The following is a 20,539-nucleotide window of genomic DNA, read 5'->3' as shown; positions in this document are numbered from 1 at the left end:
GAGTTTTGCTACAGGGTGTCACAAAAGTCATGTGCGTCCTGGGATATTGTGCGCTCGGTATGCGATAAATATCAAAGAGGAGTATGCAGGTAATACAGATTTTTATCCAATAGGTGTTTGACCAAATAAGACTACAGAATTCATTTGAATTAGAGGACAAAATAGTATATTTTACTTACCCTGTACGAGACTGTCTGTATCCTCCAATTGCATATATATGATGTGAAAATGACCTTGGTTCCTGAGATGGGTTATTACTATTAAGAAGTTCTGTGATGTCTGTAATAATACATGGAATTAATCATAAAGTAATTCAATAGAAATTGTACAATTAAAATGTCTGAATATTCAATTATCCTGCTCTTAAAGTCATATTGTAACATTTACTGAGGAAGATGCCTCAATATTGTTCATTGTAATGTACTTCATTAAAATAACATGCCCCTGCAAAAATCAAGATCCTAGGTGCTGCAGTTTTGTCAAAATCCGAGAATTTGAATAAAACACAGGAACCGTCATTTAATTATTACGATGGAAATATTAGTCGAACTCGTACGCGATGTTCATAACACAGTAAGTACATCGCATGCGGGACGGTGGTACACACATCAAAGGACCAAGCAGTAGCACGACAGACAGAGTGATAAACATTGCCGAGATTTGAGCTGGTAGTAAATTCTAATTTCTTTGCTTTACCTTGCTTGTTCGGCTCAAAATTAAAAGCAGACATATCTGACAGTAAAAGCTAACATTTTATGGAAAAGAAATACTTATCTATGGAAACGTTACAATATGGCTTTAATAAATAAGTTGGATTTCAAGTGCCCTATGCTAGACATCATCATGATTGTGTTACACTGGTGTAGTATATAATTTATCTGAGTATTGCAACTATTTAATAGAAGTTATACAAGACAAGGCAAGTCAAGTCATCTCAAGACAAGACAATATGTGACATGATTTGGTCCATGAGGGCAAGGGAGCATTTTGAAAATTGAGTTACTATAAATTATTACCTTACACAAACATCAGGCTATCACATACAGTACAAACCCCAAATGAAGGTCTTGCATACTCAAAGTTTTGTGATGTCTATTTTCTTATGTATTTAAAAAAATTTTTACTCCATATTTTTGCCTTATCTCAATTTCATATTTGCCGCTAAAGCAGATCATATTATAATATGCCTACCTTTATTATGCGATAAATCGGTGTCATTTTTCAGTTGAGATAGCACGCTATCAGACACCTGTTGAAGTCTTAATTGCTTGAACACAGAGATAACATCTGCCATCCTCTCTCTAAGGTTGTGTTTATACCACCTGACAACCGCTTGGACAACGTCATCCTCAGTGGCAGTAGCACCTGATACAAGAAAGAGTCAATCAGTCAGTTTCATTAATGATGCAACATGGGTTTGCTTATTCTTTCAAAATTGTCTTTGTAAACTTCCTTGAACATGATGAAGACATTCCCAGTGGCGTGCCCAAAGGGGGGGGGGGGACGCACATGTATTATAGAAATCCGCGACCAAGTAGCAAATTATCGCCAAAATGGTTGGGTCCAAATGGTGATTAAACATAACGAGACTGGTCATACTTATACAATTAAGAGTTTGGCAATGCAAAATGCAAGTTTGGCATGAACAAAAACATGGTAGTTTGGTGGTACACCACCCCAGAAGTCAAACTGGAAGTCAAAATGCTGGGTCAGTTTATACTCAAAACTTGAAGCATATGTTTAGGTGCTGTGCTTCAATGTGAGATACAAAACACTACATTTCACCATCTAGGAAAACATCAAGAGCTCAAAAACACAAGGTCTCATGTCAAATCTTTTTCAAATAGGAGATTTTGGAATCAATATTTTCAGAATAAAATCCTCTTTCCAGTAACGCAAAGCTTCATCTCCTCCATTGTTTTTTATGTTATAAGCAGGATCAAGCTCTCATCATACATATGGTTGTCACAACCCAGCTGAATGACCGCAACATTGATTGCTCCAAGGTGTGTTGGAAAATCTGGTTGACTAAACTCCTCAACAAAAGTTTGGAAAGTTTTTTCAAGCATCTGTATCTCAAATTATTTGTGACATATTCATATTGTGTTGCATATCAATGGATAGCTACAATACTCCCCTTTACAATGACACCCCATTTGAAACAATAACATATTTCATGGCTGAGTACACGCCTTGTGAATGTAGTGGGGTGTCAAACAGAATTTGCCAAATTGACCATTATTCTGTGCTCAAACAACGCCAGTCACTAACCTCAATAGGCAGCCACAATAGTCATGCACCTTCTCCTCATGCTGCTCACCGACATGGTTACACGTTACTGTGGCATGGCATCCCATTCTTCAACAAGGATTCGTTGCAGGTCAACCAATGTGGTAGCATATAGGGCTTCTCTGGCACGCACAGCACGATCAAGTTGGTCTCACAAGTGTTCAATCTGGTTGAGGTCTGGCCTGATGGCAGGCCATTTTGGCTCTACTCCCATATTCTGTAGGTAATCGTCGACTACCGTGGCTCTGTGGGGCGAGCGGTGTCATCTTGGAGGATTGCATTAGCTCCCAGATTGTGAAGATATGGATTGTAGCTTGCTGCACAGAATAATGCTCAATTTGGCAAATTCTGTTTGAGACCCCACTACATTCACAAGGCGTGTACTCAGCCGTGAAAAATGTTATTGTTTCAAATGGGGTGTCATTGTAAAGGGGAGTATTGTAGCTACCCATTGATATGCAACACGATATAAATATGTCACAAATAATTTGAGGTACAGATGCTTGAAAAAACTTTCCAAATTTTTGTTGAGGAGTTTACATTGAATTTAATCTCGCCTCTCATTATAATGGTTAAATACAACCAAATCTTCAAAGATCTTTTTCTGGAAATGGTCAAAATGTATACAAGGCTTTGTGTTTTCTGAGCCCTTGACATGTCAAAGTTCTTACCTAGATTCAGCCCATCCCAGCTCACAATCTTCGCTAGCAATGCAGCATCCAGCTCAACAAACTCCTCTTCTTTCACTACAGAATAGAAACACCTTTTAATCAGATCTTCTGCCTTGTCTTGTAGCTGGGCCAAGCTGAATATCTCCGCAAACTTGTACATTCCTATAAAAAAAGGTAATGCATAATATTGATCAGTTTGGTACTCTGAGTGAAAACCTTACTCACTCAAAACTGGTAATGTACATTCCTATAAAAAAAAAAGGTAATGCATAATATTGATCAGTTTGGTACCCTGAGTGAAAACCTTACTCGCTCAAAACTGGTCAAGAGTGGAATTGTCAAAAATATTTGAGATATTTGAAATAAAAGTATAGCAATGCAATGTGTAAATAAAAAAAGACAATCATGACAATTAACTTCCTTAAACCAACTAGATTTTTGACCTAGATGACCTCTTGAAAATCAAAAGTCAGTATACAATGCTTGTTTTGGCTTAAAAATGTCATTTTTCATTATTTTTATAGTTTGGTTGCTTCAACTACAATTGATGTTCTTGATATTAAAATATACTACAATTTCAGGATAGTTGCAGAAGTCACATGTTGGTCAGTTACCATAGCAACCATGTTTCCCCTGCCATTTTTAGTTGATTATAAGTACGGTAATATAAATTTCAATAAAATCTTTTGTTGTATAGCAAACAAACCATAATTAGGATGACAAAGTGCTTATTTTGAACCAAAAATGGTCATAGGTCAAAACCTTTGGTTTCAGGAAGTTGTCTTGTAGATTTTTTGATGTAGGCCTACACATTATTTACAATGTGTTGGCCAGTAGGCCTATATATTTTATTTCAAATAAAAATCTTTTAAAATTCCACTTTTTAAAATGTATAATTTCCTTTTTTTGGTCAAATTTGAAAAATAATGTATTTCCCCCCAAAATATTGCATTTGATATTTAAAGATGCAATTTTATCAAACGAATATTGAATACGCATGTGAAGTGTATTCTCCACAGCAAGTATGAATACTCGATTTACTTTCAAAGTTATAGCAAATTTAATACTGATATTTTTGGTAAAAAAGGTTTTAAAAAATCACAAAAACTGCATATTCAACAAAAATATCTCATGTCACTTTTCAGAAATGACACCTAACCTGGGTAAAATGATAAGGTCAGAGTGTGTAGACATGTAAAACACAATAAGCAGCTTTGTCCAAAAATGCTGCATGAAAATGTCATTATGGTCCATTGCATTTGACAGTCATGGCAAATTTGACCTGAAGGCGGACACATTCAAATTTCAGGGTAAAAACAACTTTGAGAAAACAGTAGCTTTATAATTATCCAGAAGCATGGGAAAATAAAATGGAAAGTAGTAGACATTGATGAAGTGGCATATTCCTCTCATGTGTGGAAATCTAATTAGTAGGTATTATTAGGGTAAGCTGCACAAAATGCAACTCATGGCCAAATTTGGCCAGCCTGCAAAAAGGAACCTTCATAATTAATATAGATGTTACTTCCTTTAGGGAGTGTTCATTAATACTTTGGTAGGGGGGGCTGGTCTTCCTCAAATTTTTCACTCGAAAACTTTTTTGACCCCCCCTCGATGGACCGCTAAACTTTTTTGACCCCCCTCTTTTGACAGACAAAACTTTTTGACCCCCCCCCCATTATCGTATAACAAACATTTTGTTGTTTCCAGTGGTGTGGTATCTGGGTCACATGTCATTAAGGGAGGCAAATGTCAGGGTGTTTATCTGATTCTACAGGGATAAATGAAATAGAGGATTTATTTGGAGGTTCATAGACACATCAGCATAATTTGGATCCGTGGCTATTAATATGATAGTACAAATGCGCGCAAACCGGGCAAACAAATTGGCCATATTGAAGCTTGAATGGTCAAATATTGTTAAAATTGGAACTAATTTATGCAAAAAGCTAAAATGGTCAAATATGAGATTCGTTTGGTCACGCAAATGTACACAGCTATCAGTTTTGGCCCCCAAAGACCGTGGTGCCTGGGCCTGTGTCCACTCTGTCCTATGTTATGGTAAATCTACCCATGGGCCTATGTGTACAAAATAATTTTGCAATGAGAAATAGTAAACTGAAGTGTGCAGTTTAAATGCAAAAAAAAATCCAATTTATTTGCAATATTTTCTTGATTAGTTGTATTTTGATCAGCTTGGTACATAATCATATTTGTAGCCTACTTTGAAGAGATATAAAATTCTACGATAAAAAGTGCCAGTATTTCTTAGACCAACCCAGATGTTGCATGTTGCTAATCATCTTTAATGTTATGTTAATTAATGGATATGTGTACACTAAGTGCCATCATTTTTTCAAACAAAAGCACTGAAAACCCAAAGTTGCCCATGTTAAAAGTGATATAGAGGGTCTCAATGCGCGCGAAGCGCGCAAAATTTTGGGTTTTGAAGAGGAAAACTTTTTTGGCCCCCCCTTTCCTACCACCTAAAACTTTTTGGTCCCCCCTCTTTTAAGGTCCAAAACTTTTTTGGCCCCCCCTCCCTTTTACCAGCCCCCCCACCAAAGTATTTCTGAACACTCCCTTAGTTCTTTCCATGGTTTGTCAGCCATGCTGGTTTTCCCCTAGGTTTTGTAATATGCAGGCCTATGTCAATATCATATTTTTTAAGTTCATGGAAATATTATGCAGTGGAATCATTATTTAGAATTTTCTAGTATCTGACAGACAAGATTCCTATATTGTTGCCAACCCCAGATGTACACGTCTGCCCAGCTACTTGGTGGCTATCCGCCCAATGAATGTTTCATAAAGAAATAATGACAATTTTAATGACTTGTCCTTCGCATTTAAATAATTTATACACAATATTTATACTTTTACTGGGATCACTGAAAGGACCTTTAAGTTTTTAAACTATATTTTCTTAATGTTGATCTTATTCATGATCTTTTAGAGGAGGGGTTGGTGATTGAAAAGCAGGGCTTCCCATGTAGTAAAATGTATGTGGACCCATTTTGGTGTGGAACCTCTCCTGGACCCAAAGGTTCTGTGACCTGGCTGGGCTAAATCGAACTAAGCAATCATAATTAACCACAATTACCTCATAAAATTCCATTAATTTGATTATTAAATGAAATGACCAAACTCTTAAATAAATCCAAACATCCCTTTAAAACCAAGTTTACCTGAATAACAAAAATTTTCAATTGTTACACTTGTTCCAGTTGAGTTAACTTTTTGCGTTCAAATTCAATGTCACCGATCTAAGCAAACAATCCATCCATGGCACCTATTGTAACCCTTGGCTAACTCTCCAAGCAAGCCACGCTCACGCTATGTGCCAAGATAAATCTAATATCCAATGGCACAGTTCAGTGATCGCCATCCAACCACCATAGCTCAATACTTGACCTCAAGTTGTAAAGTATGAGTTTTTGTTCCCAATAAATTCAGAGGTCCATTTACATGTATACTTGCATATTGTGGTTAATGAACCGTGTCCTTACAGATAGGGCTGTTTGAGATGTCAGGATCTAGTCAACATTGCAGTGGGTGTAACAAATTGGTACAGCCACAAATATTTATGTAGTCTTGATTAAAAATATTGATTTTTGCAAAATTTGTGATATTTTAGAAATTTTTAATATGAACTAGATTTAAAATCCAATATTTTTAAACTGCTGTTATTGTAACATGCGGAACACAGTCCACTCTTTCATGAAGTCAAACTTTTAATACGGGCATGAATTGTAAAACACAGGTAGAACTAAGTAAAAATTTTCACTTCGTAAATAATCAATAGAAATAGTTAGTGAAGATTTTTTACACTTCCCACAATGCATTGCTTCCATTTCAATTTTCTGTACTGATTTGCTGTTCAGTAGCAACATGAGGTGATAGTGACAAAAAGTACCTCAATGAACAAAGCACATCCAGATCTTGCAAAATATATTTATTTCTTGACTATCAACCCATGCTTAGCCAGTCTGTTTTCTCAATGTGAAAACAAAGGGATCTGCACAAATAGGTGTGTCATTTGCTGTAATGAGGCAATGTGTCATGTTGCAAAGGATTCTGGGAAGGGTTGGATATCTTCTCTGAGAAATAGCCTGTGTGCAATCAGCTGTAGCAATTTGAAGGGCAGCAACTTCGCGTGACTATTTTTCATTAACTTTTGTGTCGGCTGCAAAGCAATAAGGGAACCTGTATCGTTCCATACTTGGTCGCCCAGTTCACAAACTGCTACTAAACATGGCAGAAACTCAAGGTTTGAGCATTACAGAGAGAGCTAAACTTTTCTCTAAATCCGGGGAAGCAGGTACAGTAAAAGATGAACCGACTACACCCACTGCAGAAACTAAAAAGTTGAGTATTACCGAGAAAGCTAGACTTTTTTCTAACACAGGGGAAACAGATACAGATAAAGATGACTTGACAGATGCTAAAAGTTTGCACATTACCGAGAAAGGCAGACTTTTCTCCCTGATGCTGGAAAAGAAACTGAGTTGTCCAGTATGCTCTAAGCAAATCAACCCGCAGCACCAACCGCAGAAGTTTCCAGATTGTGATCACATGTGCTGTAATAATTGTTTCCGCGAGTTGAAGAAGAACAACCCTGACGGAGAAGTAAGATGTCCAAAATGTCACAATATCTATACACATTTTGGTCCTAATTACAAAGAATCCAGTAAGACTCCAAAACCTTATCTTCAGGAAGGTGACGAATCAAAGCCACAGTTTTCGTACTTACCGCCTGGAAAGAGACTCAGCAATGATGCTAATGCCTCTGATCTAGACAATACAACAGGAGAAGTGAATACAGAAAAAGGTGACTCAGCTATATCCAGTGACGATGAGACCAGTGGATTAATAACAAAAGTAACAGACAATGAATCTGATCATGCTGATGATTTGTTTCAGTCTGATGAAGATAATAACAATACAACTGCTTCAGATTCACTGACTGGAAACAGGATCAAAGTTACCCATAGTGGTGGCATGAGTAGAAACAGTGTGCAAGTGAAACGTCCACAAACCCTTCCTCTGATGTTAGACAGGCATAGATCGCAATCGGTGCCGCAAGATCATAAACCGAAGCGATCTCCCATGCATGAGAGCCCACGCGGCAGCCCTCTGATGCAAAGACCATGGGACAAGCGAGTACCAAAAGACATACCAAAGAAGCGATCTCCCATGGATGAGAGCCCACGTGGCAGTCCTCTAGTGCAAAGACCACGGGACAAGCGAGTACCAAAAGACAGACCACAATCACACGCTGACAGATCTGAGAACAAGCTGCACAAAATTCATGAGACAGACAAACGCCACAGCTCTAAATCTACCGCTGGATTTCAAAGAACACCGCTCAAAGCCGAAGACAGACACAACCTCAAGCTTGGTCCTCAAGTAATGGGCTTTCAAGGAGGGTCTAAATCAAATACAGATTTGAAAGTGGTACAGTCTCATGGAAGGGCAAAGTCTCCTGGAGTGAGTCCACAAGCAATTGGAATAGGTTTTCAAGGTGCATCTAAACCACATGCCGATTTGAAAGTACCAAACTCAAATGTATGGGCAAAGTCTCCTGTAGGAGGTCCTCGCGTATCTGCTGCAATAGGTTTTCAAGGTGCGTCTAAAACAAATGCCGATTTGAAAGTGCCACACTCAAACGCAAAGGCAAAATCTCCTGTCGGGAAACCTGGGTCTGGCGTAGATATGTCTATACATATTCCACCTGATGACAGCCCTTCATCAGCAACTGCACATTCCTACCAGGTTTCGAAGAAGACTACACCACATAAGCCTACGACACCAAAATCTGAATTGGCTCCATTACGAAATTGCACAACCCCGCTCCACTTGAACTTGGCTCACAAATTTGGTGATTTTCAATGCCTTATGAGCATCGATTCAAGCCAGAAAGATTGGATAGTTGTCAACGATCATGAGAGAGACAGTGTTATAATTTTCCAGAAACAGCGCAATGGTTCGTACAAGAAACACAAGACAGTGAGTCTTAACGCCTCAAATCCATACAAACCTATTGCCGCTGCCGTTACTCACGATGGCAACATCTTAATCGCTAGCGCAAAACTTGCATCGAAGTCTATACTTCATCCGGAAAATACATAAAGACGATCACTAGCATGGCAACGGACCGTGCAGTGTCACCCGAACTACGCAGTGTTTTAGCTCTCAGAGATGGACGCATTCTCGCAGGGGACATTGCTAAGTGTGTAGTAACAGAGCACAGCGCCTCCGGTAAACTTCTTCGGGTTATTAAACTGGGCATTAAGCCTTACCACATGACCTCTATACATGATACGCACATCGCAGCTAGTGATCCCGAACACGGCAGGCTCAGTGTCATTGAGCTCCAATCGATGCAATGTATACTTGTATTGGATATCCCAATGGTAGAGGGAATCTGTTACAACGAACAGACTGGAGGGCTACTAACGGTGAGGAATGCCTATAAGGCAAGTAGAAGTGGAGAGGCACGCGTTCAGCGAGGGACGGGCATAATTGAACAGTACTGCCCAGTTACGGGCAATGTGATAGAAGATTTAGTTGAGGGGTTGCACTACCCTGTTGATATGTGTTTTACTTCTGATGGCATGCTGGCCGTAGCTGATAAGAAAACTGTAGCTCTTTATGATGTCACATGGCATACATGAATTACTGTCAAAATATTGATTTTAAGACGATTTTAATCGAATAAGGTGATGCGATGTTTCAACAAATTAAAAAATATCAATGTTTTTCCACATTGACAACATAAAATGAAGTTGTCAAATTGTCAATGTTCTTGACATGAAAAGTGAATTAAATGGTTCTCTTCCAACACTTCATACTTCTTTGACTGTCAGATAAAGAGGAAAATTACAACCAAATGTGTGAAATCACATACATTGCTAAAGGTGACTGGTACAGGATTGGTATGATTTTACAGCTTTGAAGTAAAGATTTCAAACATGTCACATTGTCTATCTCAAAAAGTCATTTAGTTGACTTTGTGTTCATTGTTTTAGAGGGGACCACAAACATTGTCTATGTATGTTGTCAATGCTTTTACTTTAATGTCAATGGTCAATGTTTTTTGAATATCGCAAAAGCTCAGCAGTTAATTATTTCCACTACAGTTACATTTTCAACAGGTTAGATTGTTTTGGTATGTTACTAGGTGATTTGAAGTTATAGACATAGACAAGTACGAATAATCAAAATTGCATGTTTTTAAATTTTACGCAAGCTAAAAGGGAGCGCACAAAGAATGGAAATTAATCTGTCACATCAATGCCCACTCTCACAGTAACTACTTAAAGGCCCATTCTGTGATTTGCTCATCAGGAGGATCGTAAAAATCATCAAAATTAGGATTTTGGATCCTTTGTAAGTGTCACAGATGTGCTAACATAGCCTGCTTGTTGCTAAGCTAAAAGCTGCACATTAAAGACAACAATAGTCATTTTACACAAATCTCTGATTTTTGCCGTTTTTTCACTGTTTGCCAAATTTTTCATAACAAAATAATACCAAGTGACAATTTGAATGACCTGTCCTCCAATTTAGGCAATTTATAACACAAATCTCTGATTTTTCCCGTTTTTTTGTTGTTTCTTGTTTGGTAAATTTTTTCATTTCAAAAATACCAAGTGACAATTTGAATGACTTGTCCTTCACTTTTAGGCAATTTATAAACAATTTTAATTTCTTACACTTACACTGGGATCACTGAATGGGCCTTTAAATATATTATGCTTCGTTATAGATGGGCTATTCCAGTTGAAATCCATACCCCCTATCAAAGACATGACCTTAATCTTCCACACAGGGAGTGTGAATTTCAAATTGGTTTACTGAATGAGTGACTCCATTTGAAATCTACACTCCCTGTGTGATAGATTAAGGTCATGTCTTCTAAGGGGTGTGTGGATTTCAACTGGAATAGCCCTGTTATTTTCAAAGTATAATTTTAAGTTTAAATATTACGCAAACCAAAAAAGCTAAATAGGCATAGATAGATTCTTGTTTTGGTTATGATCTTTTAAAAGTATTTTTACAAAAATTAAAATTGATTGACCTTGTCTTCCAGAGAGAGGTTCAGGATAAGTTTATTGTTTCGCCTACATTATTTGCACTTTTCAAGTTACATGTAAAAGTACACATGGCATACATAATTTAGTTTGATAGTTTCAAAAAGTATACCTGTGTGTTCACTGAAATTTTTAAGGCACCGTACTGAAATGTTTCAAACTATACAAAATATTTAATACCATGTCTAACAATAATAAGTTTTTTCTTTATAAATTTTATCATGTTTATTGTGTATTTTAAGTTTAACCATGTATTAAAACCAGGAAGTTTACAACCATTTTATTTAAATATCAGATATTGTGGACTACTACCATTCTTTATTGAGCCACCCAACATTCTTGCAGCCTGGTTATAATTGCTTTGTGTAAGGTTACAAGTCTGTATTAGAAAACAGGTCATATTATTTGTGCAGTTTTTTCTTTTAATATAGGCCTAGTTATTTGAACTTAGAAAATATAATTTAATAAAAACCTTTGCTAATGGACTTATTTTGTGAGCCTAGCATTCTCTTTTCATAGCACGTTTATGTGACATGATCAAGGGGAATGAGTCGGATGTTGCTAATAAGTAATATTGTTTTTGAGATATTGGCAAAAACTGTGTTCAATTTTTTTTGTTTTATACTGTTTTCAGCCATCGGTAAATTGCTCATTACTCGGTAACCAGATGTCCGATTTTGATGGGGTTTGCATCAAAATGTAGCATTTGTAAACTGGCAGAAAATGATGTGAAAAACTGAATTGAAAATTGCCGACATATGACTCCTTCCTCTTGATGTCTATATTCATCATGATAAATGTTTATTTCCAAAATTTTGTTCTGTTTTCAGAACATCAAAACAAATTTGACGATATTTTTGATAATCGGCCAAAAATCTTTTTTTTTTACACAAACATTATACAACCGGAGGTTTCCGTTGGTATTAAAATCTATGTTTTTTTGAGAAAAGTGAGGCTATATGTATAACGAAATGCCTCTTTAACCAGGAAGTGCTACTTTAAAAACACAACAACCATTTCAATCGAAAATATGCCCAGATTTAGGCACATGTAAAACTCACAATGACTTTTAACACTTGCATGCATGGATGCATCACATGCATGTACTCCCACCACAAATTAGACAGTGGGTGAAGGTTTACATTCCTTAATCAAAAGAAAGAATTAAAGTACTAAAACATGACAATGTAAAATAAAATGCATATTATTCTCTTGAGGGATCTGTAGAAAACAGGTCATTTTATTTTATGTGACATATAAAACAAATTAGAAATACACAAACATTGTGCAATTCAGACAACTTCTGGATGGATCCAGGAATTTTCAATAGAGCGGCACCCCGCCGCCCTGCAAAAATGGGGGGGGGGGTGCACTAAATCCGCCTCTGTTAAGTGAAGTTTTAATTGGGCTATTCTAGTTGAAATTCATCCCCCTATGGCAGGCATGACCTTAATCTCCAATATAAGGGGTGTATAGATTTGGAGTCACCTGCTTAGCTACTTAGGTAACCCCATTTAAAATCTACAAACTCAGTGGGGGTAGGGCCTATTATTTCAACTGGAATAGCCCAGAAATTACAATATGCAGAAAGTGAAACTTTAGATCCTACATTTAATACTAAATGTCACTTTACAATTAAATTTTGACCTCAAATTTAAGTACCATAAATTTATTTGAGGTCAACAGCCAGCAAAGTCAAAATCAAATTGCAATTTTTTTTCCAGTGTAAAACCAGGGTTCTTGGGTAAAATTGTCTGAAGTAAAGTTCATGATAAAATTTTACTTGATTCCGATTTGATTTTGCGAGTTATGCTTTGTTAATTATGTGTATTACATCTATTTGCTCCGTAGGCCACTCTAATATAATAAAGATAAAAAGGCCAAAAATGGGCTTAAGGTAAAAGAAAGTGCAGAAATTTGGAGAGCAAAAAAGCCTGAATTCAGGTTGAAACCTGACAATTCTCATGCCTGGGCCTATGAAGCCAGGGGTTTCTGATGACACCCGTAAATATTTCAACTTTCAAGTGAAAAGCTGGGGGGGGGGAGACAAGGCTGCACATGTATTATTTACCCAATTTTAAGCAATGATCAATCAATGCTAAATGAATTCCATGGTGTGGCACTGCAATGTCAAGGTCATATTCTGAATTCTGATAAATTACTTTATTTACTTACAACTTTAGGTCAACTTGTAAAACAAGACTTTTTTATTTCTTTTCACAATTTTGAAGTTGCTTTGTAATAATTATTGTGTGTATCCCTAGGGTGGTGAATTATTATGGCTAAAAAAAAGTGGGGGAGGGGTAAGGTTGGGTTAAGAAAGTTAAGGTTTAGGACTTTAGGGTTAGGGTAAGGATTAAGTGAAAAAGTCCCTGTTTAAGATATTGGGTTTATGGACTGAGTGACCCTTCAGACTATTAACTATTAAATTTGTGAAAAAAAGTCAAGAAAATGTTTGATTAAATCAAAATTTCATTACATCAGAGTTGTCACTCAACTGGTCAGTGCTGGTTGTAGGACCAACACACTGACCAACGGGCACTTTTAGGTGGTATTGGATGCATTTTCTAGAAATTAGAAAATGCTTTGAGCATGTTTTAAACAGAATAATTGAGTAGGGTAAAGTACACTGATCAATATGCATTTTGTTTGGAGCAAATCGGACATACGGTTTCCATAATTTTATACATCAATTTATATTTTCTTTGTATCCTATTGTTTTTGTCAATAATCAATGTAGTTAATCAGCTAAAATGACTGCAAAGGCTCATGAATATGTAATTTTAGCCAATATTCTGCTAAAAATCAATGCATAAATGTTCAGGGTTAAGGCTCTGAGTGAGTCCCGGGAATTGAGGAAATTCCCTGCCCGGTACCGAAATTTAAAAAAAAAAAAAAAAAAATTAAATTTTTTTTTTCATGCATTGAATTTGAATGCATTTTGATATCATTAATAGAGTATGACATGAAAACTATGTATCAATTTTCAGATTAAAAACACAAAGCAATGTGCAAAATTCAATTTAAAAAAAAATTTTTTTTAGGTTGACCAAGATCCTAGCATTTAGGTCTAGGTCCAGAGACACTACAAAACCGAAAAAAACTTTGAAAAAAAAAATGTTTTTTTTTTTGGCAATTTGTTTTTGTTGTTGCAATTTGGTACCCGGTACCCGCTCGAAAAAAGTTCGGGTACCGGGGGCGAATTTCCGAAAATGAGAGCCTTATTCAGGGTACTTTTATTTTACATAATTTTGCCCTGAAACTTGGTCAAAGTGTTTCTAATATGTTCTAATGTATTATATAGTGAAGCCACCCTCTAATTTGCATATTTGCATAATTAATGAGCTAATTTGCATAAATGCTAATTAATTATGCAAATTAGGGGCGGCTTCACTATATAATACATTAGAACATATTAGAAACACTTTGACCAAGTTTCAGGGCAAAAGTATGCAAAATAAAAGTACCCTGAATTTATTTATGCATGGATTTTTAGCAAAATATTGGCAAAAATTAAATGAGCTTCTCCAGTCATTTTAGCTCATTAACTTTATTGATTATTGATAAAAACACTAAGATACAAAGAAAATATAAATTGATATATTTTGAAAACCGTATGTCCGATTGACTCCAAACAAAAGGCATATTGATCAGTGTACTTTGCTCTACTCAATTAATCTGTCTAAAACATGATTAGAGAACTTTTATAATGCCTCCATAACCACCTTAAGAGCTTGGATAGCGATGTTTTCACATATTTTTTGTGGGACCTGATACTAGTGAGAACACATCAGACATATCAAATGGCATTTTGAATATGTCCTTCAGATATCAAATAATTTTGTACAATGTACAATGTGTGTGTTGGGGGGGGGGGGGGTTGGAGGGGGATGGGGGTGTTAAAATCAATAAATTTCTAATTTACCTAAACAGTTGGAGACATCCAAATAGTTGGTCAACTCCACCCTGCATAACTCAATCAGGCTGTCTAGTTGTAGCATACAGGCTGTGGATAACACATCTTTCAGATCCTCTTGCCATATCTGTGTCAAATATAAATGATGATTCAAAATTAAGATGGCTGAATTAGAACTAGCAGTGTTGGCAAGCTGTGATGCCCAAATAGCGCAATCTGAACGATGCCTTCTTTTGACTGCCCTATGGGTATATTGAGTATAGAGCACTTGACTCTTGAGTCAGTGCAGTGCTACATACATGTAGGGCCTACTACATCTAGGCTGAATCAGCATTTTCACACGATAGGCGACGCCTAGCCTGAATCCTTCTGGCCTCTAATGACGGGGCCTTTTATTTACCCACAATCCTTCACGTTGCCTTACACAACCCGATGACCGTGCGTAGTTGTTGAAAGACTGAAGGATCCAGTCTAGGCGACGCCTATATTTGTGCATCAAGTTGCATTAATATTTGTTTCATACAGGCAATGAACTTGATTTCCTGATTAGCTCTACACCACAAAATGTATTTCCTCAGTCAAAGCTTCATCATGTTTACATAAGATCCAGAGCGATTTGTGTACACCCAAAATTAATGGAGACATACTTCAGTATGCACCAAAAGAAAAGGCAATACAAAATACAGTTTGCTTAAACACTGTCCAGCATCTCTCATCATGGCACCAATTTCTCAACACTTTTAATTAAGGTACAAAAGATATCAGCAGTACATCATACATGTACAAGCAAGACTTCATACCATCATGACCATGGAAGCCAGGATCTGTGATGGAAGTAAACCAGACATTGCTCTTATTTACTTCCATGGTCATACCTGTACCAATATAGTAAATACCATATCCCTGGTCATACATACCTGAGAGGTAAAGACTATAGCCTACATGCATGCATGTAGACTGGAATTGAATAGGATGAACACATCACAAACAATTATACACAAAACCAGAGCAAGTACCAGAGGCTTTCAAATCTGCACTAAATATACATTCAGGATCACTCCTCCTGAACAACCAGTGAACCAGTAAACAAGTGTGACTAGACCAGCAAAACTATTAATGTTCAGACCCCAATCTGACTTAAATACCTATGCTCCATCATCATGATCATATCAGTCAGAAGTGTTTAGCCCTGATCATGGTGGAACACAGATATTGGAACACATGGCAGAGAGTAGTTATTCTTGAGAGGGCACTCACCTCATTTGCATGGCAAAATTACCCGTCTCCTCTGCAGCCAATTTGGTTTCGCTCCATCGAAATCAAGCTGGTCACGGAGGAGACTACTTTCCTTTGTGTTTGTTCATTTGTGTATGGAGAGCCCTTCTTGGAGTCCGTTTGTACTCAGGCTACGCTCTCAGCTAGAGTCCGGCGCTGCATTGTACTAGAAACACCTTCTCTGTGAACTCGCTAGAGCAAGGAAAATAAAAACTGGTTTCATTACTATCTGTTTTTGAGCTTTTTTGCAGGTCTGCGACCATGGTGTTACCACAACTGTCTTTGCGTCATTAACATGTGCTGAGTCTAGCACAGGTCAACCAAAGTCCCGGATTTTAATAAGACAATAATGATTGACACACACACCAGGAAGTTTCTCATCCAAAAGAATGAGAAAATTTAAATTCTCACCATTTTGGCCGTTTCTCATCAAAATGTCCGTTTTCTCATCCAAAACTTCCTTTAGTGTATTAAGTTAGCTTAGGCCTATTGATCCTAAATTTGCTGGTAGGGTAAAACTCGTTTTAGGGGGTGTTTAAAAAGTTGGCCACACATGCGTATAGGCTTATCATACTTGAGTGCCCCTCCCGGTGAAATTTGAGACTCATTTGGTCACCGTCCTAAGCGTCCTTGCCCTGAGTCGCCCAGGAGTAGGCCCTACCCGGCATTATTAATTATTAGTGGTTAGCCTCCCTAAATACAGTCGCGGATCGTGCTGTCAATTATCGTTACTTGTTTCCATGGATATGACCCCATGTATAAGTAGGCCCCTAGTCTTCATAGAATTCACACAGTCTATGCCATGTCATTTACGGATACAAAGAGGATAATAATGTTGAGGTAGCACACAAAATCTTACACCGTCTTACACAATGTTCCAAGGCAAAGTTCAGTTTAATATTTACTCATCGTAAAAATACAGACGTGTTATTATGTGATGATGTTGTCTGGATGGGTGGACAGTTGTCACACTGTGGAAAAACAACAAACGGGAATCCGCATTCATTTACAAATAGCATTAAATTAGTATCACATAGTGGCCTCCGTGCAGTGGAAAACCTTAATTCTTTCATCAAAAAGAAATGAAAATGACAAAAAAACCGGATCCACCTGTACGCCTATAAAATGGGCACAGAAATTTGTCTCAAATATGAATGAATTTTAAGAAACATACGGGATATGATGAACCAATGACCTGACGCCATGATAGTAGGATCTATTAGTCGTTTTATATACAATGTATATACCGTGTTGTCATAATACCAATATTTGACATACTATATAACGAGTAATATTTAGTATTGTAAATATGCAGTTCATATGCACAAACGAACACTGATCTTTATGATATTCAGGTTGTTGTACATCTCATATAACATGTCATATAGGAGGTCATATGTGTTGACCTTCTCCTATTGTATTTGTTCATCTGTGTATGGAGAGGATTAGCGCCATTAAAACTCCATCAGTATTTGGGCGTAGTTCAGTGAACTCACCAGATTGCTATTCCAAGTACTTTGATAAATACAGATTATATATTAATGGGTCGAGGCGATTGCATTGAAAAACTAATAAATTATTCATAACAGTTACGTAATCAATCGATAGTGCGGACACTTTTCATTTACAAACCACCAAAATTCGTAATCTTTTAGCGTTGGAAAAGAAACCACGTGAATAGAGTGTCATCCCCCTGCACATGGAACCAGGCAAAGATGCATGCAAATGTGGTTTGACCTACCCTGACACCTGTTGTGAATATCTGGCACACACCACTTTGTGCATAGGTATAGGCCTACACACAATCACAAATTGGGGGGGAGTCATTAGTCTACTATCAGTTCATTTCTTTATTGGAAATAGATCACATTTTGTTCCCATTTTCTCAATTGTTATGTCAATTCCAGGATCTGTGGTATGAGTCAAGAAAAATCTAAAACCAACATTCACATGCAACATGCAAGCAGGGGGATGACACTCTATTCACGTGGTTTCTTTTCCAACGCTAAAAGATTACGAATTTTGGTGGTTTGTAAATGAAAAGTGTCCGCACTATCGATTGATTACGTAACTGTTATGAATAATTTATTAGTTTTTCAATGCAATCGCCTCGACCCATTAATACATAATCTGTATTTATCAAAGTACTTGGAATAGCAATCTGGTGAGTTCACTGAACTACGCCCAAATACTGATGGAGTTTTAATGGCGCTAATCCTCTACATACACAGATGAACAAATACAATAGGAGAAGGTCAACACATATGACCTCCTATATGACATGTTATATGAGATGTACAACAACCTGAATATCATAAAGATCAGTGTTCGTTTGTGCATATGAACTGCATATTTACAATACTAAATATTACTCGTTATATATTATGTCAAATATTGGTATTATGACAACACGGTATATACATTGTATATAAAACGACTAATAGATCCTACTATCATGGCGCCAGGTCATTGGTTCATCATATCCCGTATGTTTCTTAAAATTCATTCATATTTGAGACAAATTTCTGTGCCCATTTTATAGGCGTACAGGTGGATCCGGTTTTTTTTGTCATTTTCATTTCTTTTTGATGAAAGAATTAAGGTTTTCCACTGCACGGAGGCCACTATGTGATACTAATATAATGCTATTTGTAAATGAATGCGGATTCCCGGTTGTTGTTTTTCCACAGTGTGACAACTGTCCACCCATCCAGACAACATCATCACATATTAAATAAAACGTCTGTATTTTTACGATGAGTAAATATTAAACTGAACTTTGCCTTGGAACATTGTGTAAGACGGTGTAAGATTTTGTGGGCGCCCAAACATTATTATCCTCTTTGTATCCGTAAATGACATGGCATAGACTGTGTGAATTCTATGAAGACTAGGGGCCTACTTATACATGGGGTCATATCCATGGACACAAGTAACGATAATTGACAACACGATACGCGACTGTACCACTAATAATTAATAATGCCGGGTAGGGCCTACTCCTGGGCGACTCGTGTGGGCAAGGACGCTTAGGACGGTGACCAAATGATTCTCAAATTTCACCGGGGAGAGGCACTCAAGTATGATAATGTAGGCCTATACGCATGTGTGGCCAACTTTTTTAAACACCCCCCTAAAACGAGTTTTACCCTACCAGCAAATTTAGGATCAATAGGCCTAAGCTAACTTAATACACTAAAGGAAGTTTTGGATGAGAAAACGGACATTTTGATGAGAAACGGCCAAAATGGTGAGAATTTAAATTTTCTCATTCTTTTGGATGAGAAACTTCCTGGTGTGTGTGTCAATCATTATTGTCTTATTAAAATCCGGGACTTTGGTTGACCTGTGCTAGACTCCAGCACATGTTAATGACGCGAAGACAGTTGTGGTGACACTATTGTCGCAGACCTGCAAAAAAGCTCAAAACAGATAGTAATGAAACCAGTTTTTATTTTCCTTGCTCTAGCGAGTTCACAGAGAAGGTGTTTCTAGTACAATGCAGCGCCAGACTCTAGCTGAGAGCGTAGCCTGAGTCCAAACGGACTCCAAGAAGGGCTCTCCATACACAAATGAACAAACACAAAGGAAAGTAGTCTCCTCCGTGACCAGCTTGATTTCGATGGAGCGAAACCAAATTGGCTGCAGAGGAGACGGGTAATTTTGCCATGCAAATGAGGTGAGTGCCCTCTCAAGAATAACTACTCTCTGATGCAAGGATCATCCCCCAAACAATGCCCAAATTCTAGAATTGCATGGAATCCAAATGTGTCCTTGAGGAGTATTAGTATGATTAGGGTAATGGATTCATACAAACTCTGAAGCTGTGTTCAGACATGGAATATTTAACTCGGGTATGGGTGTATCAAGTAAAGTGCCCAGTCGGGATAAGTTCATGATAAACAGTGTTCGAATTTAGGAAAAATAAATGGTTGTCCCACGGACAACCATAACAATTTCTGGTTGTCCGTCTAAGTTTTTGGTTGTCCGTAGGCCTACAAATGTTACTTTTGGCTAGATTTATGGTTGTCCGGTGGACAACCGAACCAGTATTTTTGGTTGTTCGGCGACTTTTTTAGTTGTCCCGGGCAACCAGACAACCAAAATTTCGAACGCTGATGATAAAGGTTGAAGTCGAGTTTGTGCCCATCTGGACAGGAGTCGGGCAGATTTACTGATTAACCTCTGAAAAAAGTTAGAGGTATAATTAAAATCCTTAACCCCACTGGAGCAGTTGAGGTAGATGTCCATGTGAAGCGCACCAGGGATGATCGCACCCGAGGTAAAGAGTT

At 37.4% G+C, this 20,539-nt stretch overlaps 1 protein-coding gene across 2 annotated transcripts in view; it reads right to left on the bottom strand.

The window, feature by feature from the left end:
* LOC140165425 (kelch-like protein 32) overlaps positions 1 to 20,539 on the bottom strand; it is a 46,247-nt gene that overhangs the window by 4,707 nt on the left and 21,001 nt on the right. For both annotated transcript variants that reach the window (XM_072188730.1, XM_072188729.1), the window contains exons 3-6: positions 14,982 to 15,099; positions 2,961 to 3,122; positions 1,192 to 1,365; positions 180 to 279 (exon numbers count right to left, since the gene is read on the bottom strand). In XM_072188730.1, the coding sequence (XP_072044831.1) occupies positions 180 to 279; positions 1,192 to 1,365; positions 2,961 to 3,122; positions 14,982 to 15,099 (554 nt within the window). The remainder of the gene's footprint in view (positions 1 to 179; positions 280 to 1,191; positions 1,366 to 2,960; positions 3,123 to 14,981; positions 15,100 to 20,539) is intronic.

This window comes from Amphiura filiformis, chromosome 12 (genome assembly GCF_039555335.1).
Source record: "Amphiura filiformis chromosome 12, Afil_fr2py, whole genome shotgun sequence".
NCBI lineage: Eukaryota > Metazoa > Echinodermata > Ophiuroidea > Amphilepidida > Amphiuridae > Amphiura > Amphiura filiformis.
The sequence above is the reverse complement of the archived record's forward strand: the minus strand, read 5'-3'. Positions and strand labels throughout refer to the sequence as shown.